Raw genomic sequence first — 12,271 nt, 5'->3', positions numbered from 1 at the left:
TATATATATATATATATATATATATATATATATATATATATATATATATATATAATATTATCAGACATACTGTGAAAATTTCCTTGCTATGTTAAACATCATTTGGCAAATATTTAAAAATAAAGAAAAAAAATTTAAGGGGGCGAATAATTCTGACTTCAACTGTACACACACACAATATATATATATATATATATATATATATATATATATATATATATATATATATATATATATATATATATATATATAAATATAATGCTTATCCCTAAATATTTCCCTTTAATATAAATTTACTGTAAATAACTGAACTGCACTATTATGCCTCATATGTTTCATTGACAGTTTTATCGATCACTAAGATATGATTGATTTGGATTTAAGTTGCTTCGATTTAAAAATGAAAATTGTAAAAATTAGATGTAGCTAAGGTAGGCTACTTTTGCTATGTAGCTTTTAGCTTAGCCTGCTACATTTCCAAGGGGGTAACTTTTGGTGTTGTTAAGCTACGTTTTAAGTAGAGTAGCTAATAGCTCACTGCATTTTTCAAGCTTGCCCGACTGCATAGTAACACAACCATAATTATTTTTCCCTCAACTTTTTTTCCCCTCTCGTTCCTTCCGCATTGCACTTCTTTTTTTCTTTTCCTTACTTTTCATTTCCCCATGTTTAAACATGAAATTAAAATCTATTGTTAAAAACATTATATTCTGTACAAAAATGTGTCATGCAATATATATATATATATATATATATATATATATATATATATATGTGTGTGTGTGTGTGTGTGTGTGTGTGTGTGTGTGTGTGTGTGTGTGTGTGTGTGTGTGTGTGTGTATAAACATACCAATCTTTTTACTCTTTAAAAGTTTGGGAAAACTATTTTAAAAATGTATAAATCTTTCTAATACGGTGGAGCAGTGGGTAGCACGATCACCTCACAGCAAGAAGGTTGCTGGTTCGAGCCTCAGCCGGGTCAGTTGGCGTATCTGTGTGGAGTTTGCATGTTCTTCTTGTGTTGGGGTGGGTTCCTCCGGATGCTCCAATTTTCCCCACAAGTCCAAAGATGTGGTACAGGTGAATTGGGTAAGCTGAACTGTTTGTCGTTTATGTGTGTGAATGAGTATGGATCTTTCCTAGGGATGGGTTGCAGCTGGAAAGGGCATCTGCGGTGTAAAACATATGCTGGATAAGTTGGTGGTTCATTCCACTGTGGCGACCCCTGATTAATAAAGGGACTAAGCCGAAAAGAAAATGAATGAATAAATCTTTCTTCTGCTCATCAAGGCTGCATATGCAAAAATAGTGTGTGAAACTTTTTGTGTTATTTTAAATGTAATATATTGCTGCAAATTTTAGCATTTCTAAATTCATTTTTGTCATTATATCTGGTGAAATATCATATCTTGTCAAATATCCTTCTCAGTCATTCTAATGTGCTGAATTGCTGCTCAAGCAACCTTTCTGGTGATCATCAGTGTTGAAAACAGTTGGCATATGCTTCATACTTTTGTGGAAACCTTGATAAATGACCAAAGTAGTAATAGCAATATGTTAAAATGTTGCAAAATCTCTTTAAAATTTTTTTTTTTTTAAACTGGTACTATGGTTTAAACACTTATAACAGCAGCTCCGTGTAGCCGTTTAATATTTATTTTCCCAGATATGAAATGAAAACGATCTGTGCGCCCTGTCATTGGCCAATCAACTCCAGCTGTGGCTCATAACAGGTAGGCGTCGTTTCCAAATGTTTTCTATTCTGAGGTATTTATATAGCATGCAAATCAGTGGCTCGTGCGAGCACCAAAAATGATCAAGAGTAATTGAATGAGCCAGATATAGACAAAATATGAATACGCGCGGGCATCTGCAAATACTCTGTGCTTTGTTTTTGGCTTTCTGTAACGAATTTGCTCATGGTCGTGACGAGGTTTCAGGTGCGGAGTCCTTAAAGTTAGATTGGGGGAGAAGGAGGTATCGAAGAGGTTTAGGATTAGTCAGAAATACAAACATTAAAGATGCAGGTCTGACACAACCACAAACTAAACCCCATTTTGAATGCGGCGACGGAGTTTTAGCAGTACTTTTAAAACACGCTGATGTCATCAACACCCAAATTTATGGACGTAAGTATAAAAGGCGTTTTCTTGATGATTGAGGCTTTGCATTTTTTTCTCTTTTTTTTTTTTTTTTTTTTTTTTTTTTTTTTTTTTTTTTTTTTTTTTTTTTTTGGTTATTGTATTTTTTCGTCAATGTAGTGTAATTCTTGTATTAAATAAAATAAAAAGTATAAACGGCGTTTCCTCTAACTTTCTGATTTAATTTACATCGACCACTTGGTAAGGTGATATCAGTGGATGATTTACAGAAATTTAGAATTGAAATTTTGACAGAGCTGTAGTGCTTAACTTGTGTGTTAAGTTTGTTTTTGTTTTTCTCTCTGTAGTACAGGGGGAACTGCTCCACTTGCCCCAGTTAGAAGTTTTTTGTGGTGTTTCCATCAAGCCTACACCCACACATCTTCACCTGCTGTTCAACTTTGATTCCTGTTATGTAAAAAAAGAGGTAAACTTCAGGCTTTTCAATATGGCGTCTGTAGGTGTTGAATTTACGGTCTGTTAGTACTGCCTAAAATCAAAGCGATTAAAATGGACAACTGCATCTCTCTTAAAGTTCCACACAGTAAGGGTTTTGCTTTGGGTAGGGGAGAACAGGGCACAAAGTAAAACTTTGGTTTTGGCCAAATAATGCACAAAGTATTGGGGTTAGACAAACCGTTTTTTTTTCTTTTTTTTTTTTTAACCAGCAACAAGCAAGCCTCTCCTACACAGAGTACTGAAAGAATGACTGCTGGATCTATGCACACTAAAAATGTTGAGTTATTTATTTATTGGGTTATTTTAACCTTTAGGTTACTCATTTATAACATAACCAGTTGTTAAATATTTTGCGTTCTGTTGGGCTTTATTTGGCTTTTTTTTAATTAAAACTCAACCAGTTGGGTTAATTTTGAGTGAACAGTCAACTGGCTTTACGGACACAGAAAAGCTGTATTAATATGTGTGTGTAAGTTTTGTTTTTGCGTTATAAAGTTTATTTAAGCTCTAGGCAAAGATGCATGTATTTGGGATATCCAGCTGTCATTCTCACCTTTAGGACACAGCGTAGACATTTACACAACCATCATTTTAAAATTAATAGTAGTAATAGTAATACCAGAAGTAATAGTAATACCAGAATGGAAAAAAATAACATTTCATCAAATAACCCAATGCATTAGGTTAAAAAAACCCATATTTAGGAAAGTGCTATAATAACCTGTTGTTGGGTTATATGTTGATATTTTTACCCAACTACATTAACAGTGATTTCTGTTCAGTATTGCCAAAAGTGCCAGGAGTAAAAATGTTACCATTAGTTGTAACGTGTGCTTAAAGTCAGATTTCACGCAATTTTAAATTCATTAACTTTGAATAGAATATTTCCTCAGTATTTAACTTTTTTTTTTTTTAATTCAACACCGCTTGTTTATCTATTAGACCAACACATTTGGATTTATTTGCATTATTATACAATGCATTTATTTGCAATATTAGCATAAAAGTTTTTAATTGGTGTCCTACAGATTGGGTCTTATTTGTAACACCCCATTACAACTAACCCCGTGTTGCATTTTCTTTAATACTGGCTAGCAGTCACAGTTTTTTTTACACCTTTCAAAATGGTTCCATCTTTTAGCCCAGAAGATGGTAACGTTGATCACAACAATGTAAGCTTTTACTTGCATACTTTTAACAGGTTTTTTAAAAATAAAAAATATAGAGTATAATAAAAACACTTATGCTGCAAAAAAATGGTTTCTTCATGCGTCTCTCAAACTGTTTTAGATTTTATCTTGTATATTATGTATTTTACCTTGTGTATTTATTGCTATTGGTCACTTAATTAAGACTATTTTATAACTATAGAAAAGTGGGATTTATAAAATGTGGTAAACTTCTATTATCTCTCCGGTTTATGCAAATTTCGACAAACTTTTAAAAAAAATAATTGTCAGGAAGACATCTGCCGACAATGTGGTGAAAACTTCGGAAGCATGCCATGGTTAACCCTGTGCAAATACCTCAACTCAGTTACATTTTACCTTGCGTTACTTTATGCCCCACACTCCCCTAATGCTTAATTCTTTTTTCCCTTAACTTTTCAGGAAGCTGCACACATTTTGTCTCTTAGATGGTATGGGACAGATTTTGTCCTCCCCTGTCCTGTTCATGTTCCTCCTTCAGTCAGATGTAAGAATGGTGCTATGGAAATGACTGTTGTTCATGGGACAGCAGAAGTACTGTCAGTTGCAAGTGAGTATTGCAAAACGTTAAGACCGTATTGCTGCATTCCAATTTGCATACTATTAGTCCTAAATAGTATTTGAAAATAGAGTACGTTCCAGATTGTAGTACGTTGAAAAAAAGTACGCCAAAGGTTTACCATTTCCTGTACACTAAGTGTAGAACCGACTACTCTAACCGCTGATGTTTCTCACAGTACATTGCGTGTGGGACTTTAAGTCGATTAGAACTACAAATGTGGGTGAAAAGAGAAACTACAAACATGGCGCACACATGAGACCAACTCGAGTAGAGAGGCTTCGGTAGAGATGTTTGTATGACTATTAATATCTCGTTTTGTTATTTCATTTGCAACAATAATACTGAACTTTTATAAAGACGTGTTCGGACCTTAATGTCTGACTGCACAACTATACAAAGACCCGAGGAGATTTCTCTGCACGGAAGATTTGTGAATGGGAGATTAACTTGCTACTGCTTCTCCAATTAGGTAGGAAATTAAATGACAAATGTGGATGATTGACAGGGCTCGTAACTAATCAACACAACGATATGTTGAGGTATTATGTCCCAAAACTCTTTTTACAACTCTCAAAAGTATATATTTTACTTTCACAAAGTACAGGCTTTTAGGGTGTAGTACAAGTATGTGAATTGGAACACAGCGTTTGTTGTCTGACTCTTGACTCTTGCTGACTCTTGTTGTCTCCACAGTAAATGAAAAATGGATACCATTGCTTGATGTGGCTGCTAACTGCTGGCAAAGACCGCATTCTCACAAGAGAAGGCACACTTTCTCCATTCCATATTCAAGCTGTGGGATCCATTTCAGGGTATTTTATTTATTTATTTTTGTATTACTTTTATATGTAAATTTTAAGGTTTTTCTGATTTGTGGTTAAATATTTTTGACTGTAGGATGGTCGCCACGTTCTGCATTTGAAATCTAAAGACAAGTTGATTGTGCTGTCATGTCCATATGATCCAGTGTTTCCAGTCCAATACCCAGGTCAATTATTGCAACAAGGGCACCCTGGGCCACGAGGATTTAATCCCAAAGCTCTAAGCAGTGAGGCTGTGAAGCAAGTGTATGCGTTTGCTGCTGAGAACCAGGAAACAAATGCAGCTAGAACACTTTCTCTGCAACCCAGATCATATTGGCTGCCTAAAATGCCACCTTTGCCTGGCAATTTTAATCTGTCTGTAAGCTTCCCATTTTCAGTTCCCTTACCAAAACATGAGCGTTTGAGAGAAGAACTGATCTTTGTTCCAGACCCCACTCCAACACCTACTCCAACCCCTACCCCATCCACCACAAGCTCTTACGAAGACATATCAGACATTGATGAAAATGACCAATTTCCCAATTATGTCTCTGAGCAGATGGATCGGGATCGTTTTGCTTGGGATAACCTTCCTCCCTATACACGCTATCCATACAAGCATCGTAGACCGAGTCAAGTGAATTCAGTTCTTGCTAATATAGCACAGTATCTTCCACCTGGGTATTTCATATGCTCGAACAATGGTCAAGAACCACCAGTTTTCCCACCAACGTTTCTGCCTCCCATTCTGAATCCTGCTATAAAAAATCAAAATACTGGAAGCGTGCGGTTTACACCCGTTCCTGTGCTTCCTTTGAATGAGTACACCGATCGGCAAATTACGAGGCCTGTAGCTTCTAGCGTCTATGATTCTAGTACCTCGTTTTACCAGCCGAATCGACGTTTTCAGTCTTCTCAGTACCAGCCATACTTTTACCAGGGTAGTTATGGCTATCGGGGTTCCTCCTCTGGTTCCTTGGCTCCTAATGGTCCGCTTATTCCTGTAAACCTGCAATCTCAAGCAAATTATCCTGTGTACCCGGTTTCTCAAGATGTAAGACCCTATCAGACTGATGGAGACCAGTCTCTAAATTCATATCAGGGATCTGTTTTCCAGACCCACCGGAGACGACACCGGCCCGGTCACTTGTTCAACTTTCCAAATTCACCAATGAATCTTGAGGTAGTTTCAGCTGATGCTTACACGGACGGTGCTGATTCGTTTCCTAAAGGTTTTTTCCAGCCACGGTCTATTACTCCTGATCAGCGTCAAGGTTCACCACCAAGAAGAGGTGAATAATGTTGATGTCTGCTTTAATAAATAAGCAATTGTGTGGAAAAAATAAGAGGTTGTGTAAAAGACATGCTTTTGAGCAAACTATGATTGTTCAAGGACTTTAAGTCATGTGTAATAATGATTCAATAAATATTGTAAACTATGCTTGACTTTTTTTTTTTTTTTTTAAAGGTTAGGTTAGGTTTTATACAACACTAATAAAAAGAAATTATTAAATTTTATCAAACTTCTTCTAAACTGCAATAAAATGAATTGGCTTCTCCATGTAATTGCCACTTGTACAGACATTTCCAGTGTAGTACTTAAATTAACTTTGCAGCTAATTACATTTTTGATTGCTTAGACAGTAGTGAAATAAGCACAAGTGAAATTTCAAAAGGAAAATGGTCAACAATGAGCTGTTAACTAATAAAATATCCCGACATGTTTACCTCTGTCATCATATCTAATAAATGTTCTTTTGAAGTTTCCCATTCAATTAAACATTGCAATTAAAAAAAGTTGATACAGGCCTGTAGCCATGGGGGGGGGGGTTTGAAAGACCCACCTCTCACTGACAAAGGTCCAGAATTTGTCCCATTCATTTGTCCTATTTTGACTGCTAGGCCATTATAAATTGTGAAAATAAAGCCCAAGTTGAATCCTCAGTTGGGAATAGATATGCAAGAAAACAATCTGATGTAAGATAAATCATCTACCTCTGTCGACCGATGATATTGTTGAAATAGAGAAAACATTTTAAAAGTAGCTTTTAAATCTTGGACCTTATTCTTAAATGGAAAAAAAGACCAATGGAAAGGCGTTAAGCACCAAAAGTGGTCTGTATTAAAATGAATTTAAATAGTGATTTGGCTAATGTTGTTATATATAAAAATTTTAAATCTCTACAAAATGTTTTTGGTACATTAAAAAGTGTGGTTATGACTAATCCAGCTAAAATGGTGCTTAATTGAACTAAAATGCAGTATTTAAATCTCGTAATTAAAGAGAAAATAAGGCGTATAACTGCTAAAAAGGTCCACTTTTTGAAAAAAAAATATATATATATATATAAGAACCACCCGTTTCAGCAGACTGCTATGGGTGTGTGATGTGACCAAATTTTATGTTCACTTTAAGAATTTGTTGCAGCCATCAAAATCTAATTTATTTAGGCTAATCTTATTTTTTAAATTATATAAAAATCTGCCAGATTATTGTTTTAATAGTTTGGCTTATTTCTGAAAACAAAAATTTTTTACTAGAAAAATGCATCTTGATTTAAGAATTTCTAGATATTTGGACTAGAAAGAAAACAAGCTTATTAATATATTAATTTAACTGCATATCCTTGGTTTCTAAATTAATTTCATCATGTATCCCACTCACTTTGACTACGAGATAAACATGTCACATTCATATAGCTATCAAAATTGCTTTATTGAGAACAAAACATGGTTATGGAATTTGCCTTGTCTGCTAATTCTCCTGACTGACTAGCCTACTGAAATAAATAAAATATCAATGCCGTACATGTGTAATTCTGCTTGAGATTTTGAGGTAGCCTAGTAGACTACTCACGTCATTGGCCGTAAACAGGTGGTCCATATTAATTTGCTGATTACACTAGCAGATTTCCCATACGAGCTCGGATGCGCTTGTGAGGAGAAGCGTTAAACTGGCGATGTCTTGCCAACTAAAAACATTAACTTCAATCCTTATATTATCAGCAATCTCACTTAATCTCAATAGTCTTCATTCTAGCGCTACGGCAAAGCGGGAAGCCGCTGATTATTCAGAAGAAAGCAGTTTCAATAGAGTGTCTAACAATTTCACCGACAAAACTTCACAACAGCTCCACATCAGCGCGTTTCAACTCAACGCAGCAAATTCGGATTTGAATCGACTTAGTGGCTCGATAAAACTTGACGACTCAAATGATCCTTCAGACAGAGCTAGCAATGAAACACAGTCGAGTAAACACACGTATGACTTGCCATACAACGACAGTGCATCTTTATTCACTATCAATGAAAACATACGAAGTAGTTTCCAGAAACGAGCATCTGTTATCGAGGACGGATTTCAAGGCGATGCTCCAGGTAAGATTTCCTGTTTTATAATTATGTATGGTCGAGTGGGAATAAAGTGCCATTTTTTCTTACATTTTTTTTCTTAGAAATTTTTCTAAATAATTCTTAAGTCTCGTTTGAAAAGTAAATGTTTAGACATGCATGGCTTTTTTTGTTGTTGTTGCTGTGTTTACCAACTCAAAAGTTTGTTAAAGATAGTGTAAAAATGTATAACAACTTCAAAATAACTAACCTTTAAACATTAATTGTACAGTATACAGAAGTGGCACAGCAATATTCTACATTTATTAGCATACCTTTGTTTATTGTCCCTGTTGATGTGACCACTGCAAACATGTCCTCTTTCTTTGCAAAAACTATATATATTTTTATTTTATATTTCAGCTCAATCAGGGGTTTCAAAAGTAGCAGAACCACACAAAATTGAATTATATAGAAGTTATTTGTTTATTGTTGGCAATAAGCATTAATTTTATACAACATCTAATTGGAACCACTGTAAACTCCATATGTGGAAGTGAAATATAAGTTATGGCTATCAAAAGGGACAAATGTAACAGTGATTGTTTACATAAGGGCTTCCCTACTTTTCTGCCCGTGACCCCCAAAATGACAATGCCAGTGGCTCGCGACCCCAATATTCTCTGAGGTGGTTATGAAAACAGAAACTTTGCATGCACTGGCACACATGCACAGGAGTCGCAATCCAATAGAATTAGTAACCATAAGCTACTGTAGTATATATATATATATATATATATATATATATATATATATATATATATATATATATATATATATATATAATTTTTTTTTGTCTTCAGTAGGTTATGGATAAAATATGGTAATTCTCATGGTTTAATAAAAATAAACAGATTTTTGGAAATCACAAGGCGACCTGTCTTTCTGTCTGTTCAATTGCAAAAACCTCTGAATGCAATCTGAAATTTTATACTAAAATGAACGTTTTTCTCCACCTCCTGTTTATATTTAAGTATTTTGCTTTAAATGCAATGAAAATAACTTACTCGTCAATAAAAAAGAAAACTTTCTAAGCCATGTTGTTTAAATTTATGTGTGTGAGGTTACCAAAAAAATGTAACTTGCATGCCCTTTATTGGTGTTGCGATTCAAGTTAATCCACAATGCCTCACACGCGCATTGGTTGAAACATTTTTTTGTCGTTCTTAACCATTTTGCTGTAAAAAAAATTAAATAAAAAGGTAACTAATTGTATTTTCAACAGGAAACTGATGTGACTTATATAATTTTTTAAACTTTAAAATATTATTGTAGGGGGACAGCTGGAGAGCTACATATTTTTGGTCAAAGAGCCACATGTGGCTCCCGAGCCATAGGTTCCCTACCACTGTAGGAAACTGCTAGTAAATGTAACATTCAAAAAGCAACTCATGTAAACATCTTAATTATATCATTGTTTTATTCAGATTAAGGCAAATAATTTGATTACTGACGTCCATGTAAATGAAGTAGCACTGTAGCAATGTCACTGTTATAGCACTGAAAAACTAGATTGATCATTATTCTGTCACGTTTAAAGGAAAACACTACTTGCAATTGATAAAGTACCGTTATAGTGATTTACTTTATGCACTTAAAAACTGCATTACTTAGCTAACTGTTGGACACATCGAGTGATATTTGGCAGCTCCATCAAGGGTTGAATGCTGAATGTACTGCTATATCTTGGGAAGCAAGTTTTGTCAGGGCTTTGAGAGAGTTACTTTGTGACGTTCATCCTATAATTACTATTTTGTTTTATGGGAAGCTTTTGGAGGACGAGAAACGGCTGGGAAAATTTATGTTTCCAAAAGCTTGTCCAGCTTCCAAATCAGAGACATGCGGCTGGCTTTACCCATGGTACGCTGCTCAGAAGAGGTGATGACCATAACAATGGCTGGAAGAGAATACACACGGATATCTGTGGACAGAGGTAAGAATAATACTTTTTTTTTTGCATAATGAGAGCAAGTTGGTGTATTTTACTGTTTTATAATCTGTGTGCTGCTTTCACAGTGGATGCAGACCCACTGCCCTTATTTCAGGTGCCTGCATATTGTGGCTTTTCTGTCAGGGTCACGTGGAAAGATTTGGTCCTAATGGCTCCTTATGATGGGTGCTTCATCACAAAAGAGGTGCCAAATATATCATCCTTTCCCTTAATTTCTTAGATTGGATTAAGCGTACAGCCTGAAATGAGAACAGGAGATTGTTATCTTGTTACGGACATAACTGTTTGCTTGCTTTTTAATCAGTAATAAATGGGGCCAGACAGAAGGCCGGTGCAAAATTGTAAAAGCAAAATTCTGCAGATTTATGCAGAAGGATTTTGAGAGCGAGTGAGCAAAAAACTAGAGAAATAAAATAAAAAGTAAATTCTAATTTTAATTAACTTTTTTAATGTTTATGATGCAAATACAATTAGTACAACCTGCTTGTTTAACAAAGCTGCAGGTATCTCATACTTTATAATACATTCACTAAAAGACTAATGACATTACTTGACAAATTGTACTGTACATGCCTAAACATTGGCATATTAGTCAATAATAAAACTCAAATTATTGTAAAAGCTGAAAAATTATGTATTTGTGTGCACATTTTTGTATTGCTTATTTAAACTGCTTAAAAATGAACTGAAACAACACAGTATTTAATTTTTGGGGGACAAATTAATTGTTTTATGTGCAATCCACTTAAGTTAACTTCGATTTGCATTGATGAATGAGTTGTCAAACCCTGCATTTTGTTTGCAGTGCACATTTACATAAGGAAATATAGAGATTGAATAATGGGCTTAAATCGGTGGAAAAGAGTTTTCTGGATTTATGTGGTTGCATCTTCACTGTGACCCTAGAGTAAGTAATGTTTGCTCAGATTACACCTTTAATCACTGAATCTTTTCTCTCTTTTTTTCTTCTGTTATTTTTAGAATGACAATTATGTACTTTCACTCTTGTGGTGGGACAGTCCCATAAAAATAACCTGTCCAATGGCACCTGTGACCTCAAATCCAACTCCCTCTGTCTTCTGCTCTGAATTCGGCATGGCCATTGCAATAAAAGGTGCTCAGCAAGCTGCAGAGAAACACAGAGTTAAAGGTACAAGTTTAAAAGCATTTAAAAAAAAAAACATTTACATGGTCAAACAACTCGTTACAACTTGGGGCACATTGTGACTTTTTTTTGAGAGCTGTGATTTTGTAACACATGACTTCATTACCACTTTTTTGCTTCAGATTCTTCTTCCGTGTTTAGCATTGGTAGAGTAATCATAGAAATGCACAATTCTGAGTCTGAGCATATGAACCACTCCAAGTACAATGTCATGTGTTATAATTATGAGATGGTGTGAATACAGCACGTACTGTGTGTTGCATGCATTGGTTTGTTGATGCTCCTCCAGTGTTAGATTACTGTTTTTTACTGGTGTAGATTACTCAAGTTTAATTAAGTTATTAGTTTTATCCTTCTTTCAATAAATATATGATCAATTCAATTCTCACATCTATGATGAAAAAAAATGTCCTCGCAAACTCAGAATTAGTTCACCCTAAAATTAAAGTTTAATTAGTCTCCTTTTACTTGTTTTAATCCACTGAGGCCTTGCTTCATCTTCCAAACACAAATTAAGTTATTTTAAATGAAATTCAAGATCTCCCATAATGTTCTGGAGATGTTTGAAGTCTGGAAAATAAATTAAAAACAT

The 12,271-nt window shown here is 34.8% G+C and overlaps 2 protein-coding genes across 4 annotated transcripts in view; both read left to right on the top strand.

Moving 5' to 3' along the window:
• The first annotated feature begins 1,799 nt into the window (after positions 1-1,799).
• si:ch73-90k17.1 lies at positions 1,800-6,614 on the top strand. Its single transcript, XM_087237588.1, has 5 exons — positions 1,800-2,129; positions 2,450-2,568; positions 4,211-4,358; positions 5,064-5,182; positions 5,268-6,614. Exons 1-5 carry the CDS (start codon positions 1,853-1,855, stop codon positions 6,471-6,473), a joined length of 1,869 nt encoding a protein of 622 aa, XP_087093714.1. The 5' UTR covers positions 1,800-1,852; the 3' UTR covers positions 6,474-6,614.
• A 1,472-nt stretch (positions 6,615-8,086) lies between these two features.
• zmp:0000001145 overlaps positions 8,087-12,271 on the top strand; it is a 19,559-nt gene continuing 15,374 nt past the window's right edge. For 2 of the 3 annotated variants that reach the window (XR_015475466.2, XM_087234972.2), the window contains exons 1-4: positions 8,087-8,551; positions 10,332-10,496; positions 10,580-10,698; positions 11,496-11,664. Coding sequence is in view for 2 of the 3 variants with exons in the window: in XM_087234972.2 (XP_087091098.1) it covers positions 8,134-8,551; positions 10,332-10,496; positions 10,580-10,698; positions 11,496-11,664 (871 nt within the window). In the remaining variant the exon portion in view is untranslated. The remainder of the gene's footprint in view (positions 8,552-10,331; positions 10,497-10,579; positions 10,699-11,495; positions 11,665-12,271) is intronic. The other variant, NM_001441493.1, reaches the window with a different exon arrangement.

The sequence above is a fragment of the Danio rerio genome, chromosome 1, assembly GCF_052040795.2.
Source record: "Danio rerio strain M-AB ecotype USA chromosome 1, GRCz13ab, whole genome shotgun sequence".
Classification (NCBI taxonomy): Eukaryota; Metazoa; Chordata; class Actinopteri; order Cypriniformes; family Danionidae; genus Danio; species Danio rerio.
The sequence above is the reverse complement of the archived record's forward strand: the minus strand, read 5'-3'. Positions and strand labels throughout refer to the sequence as shown.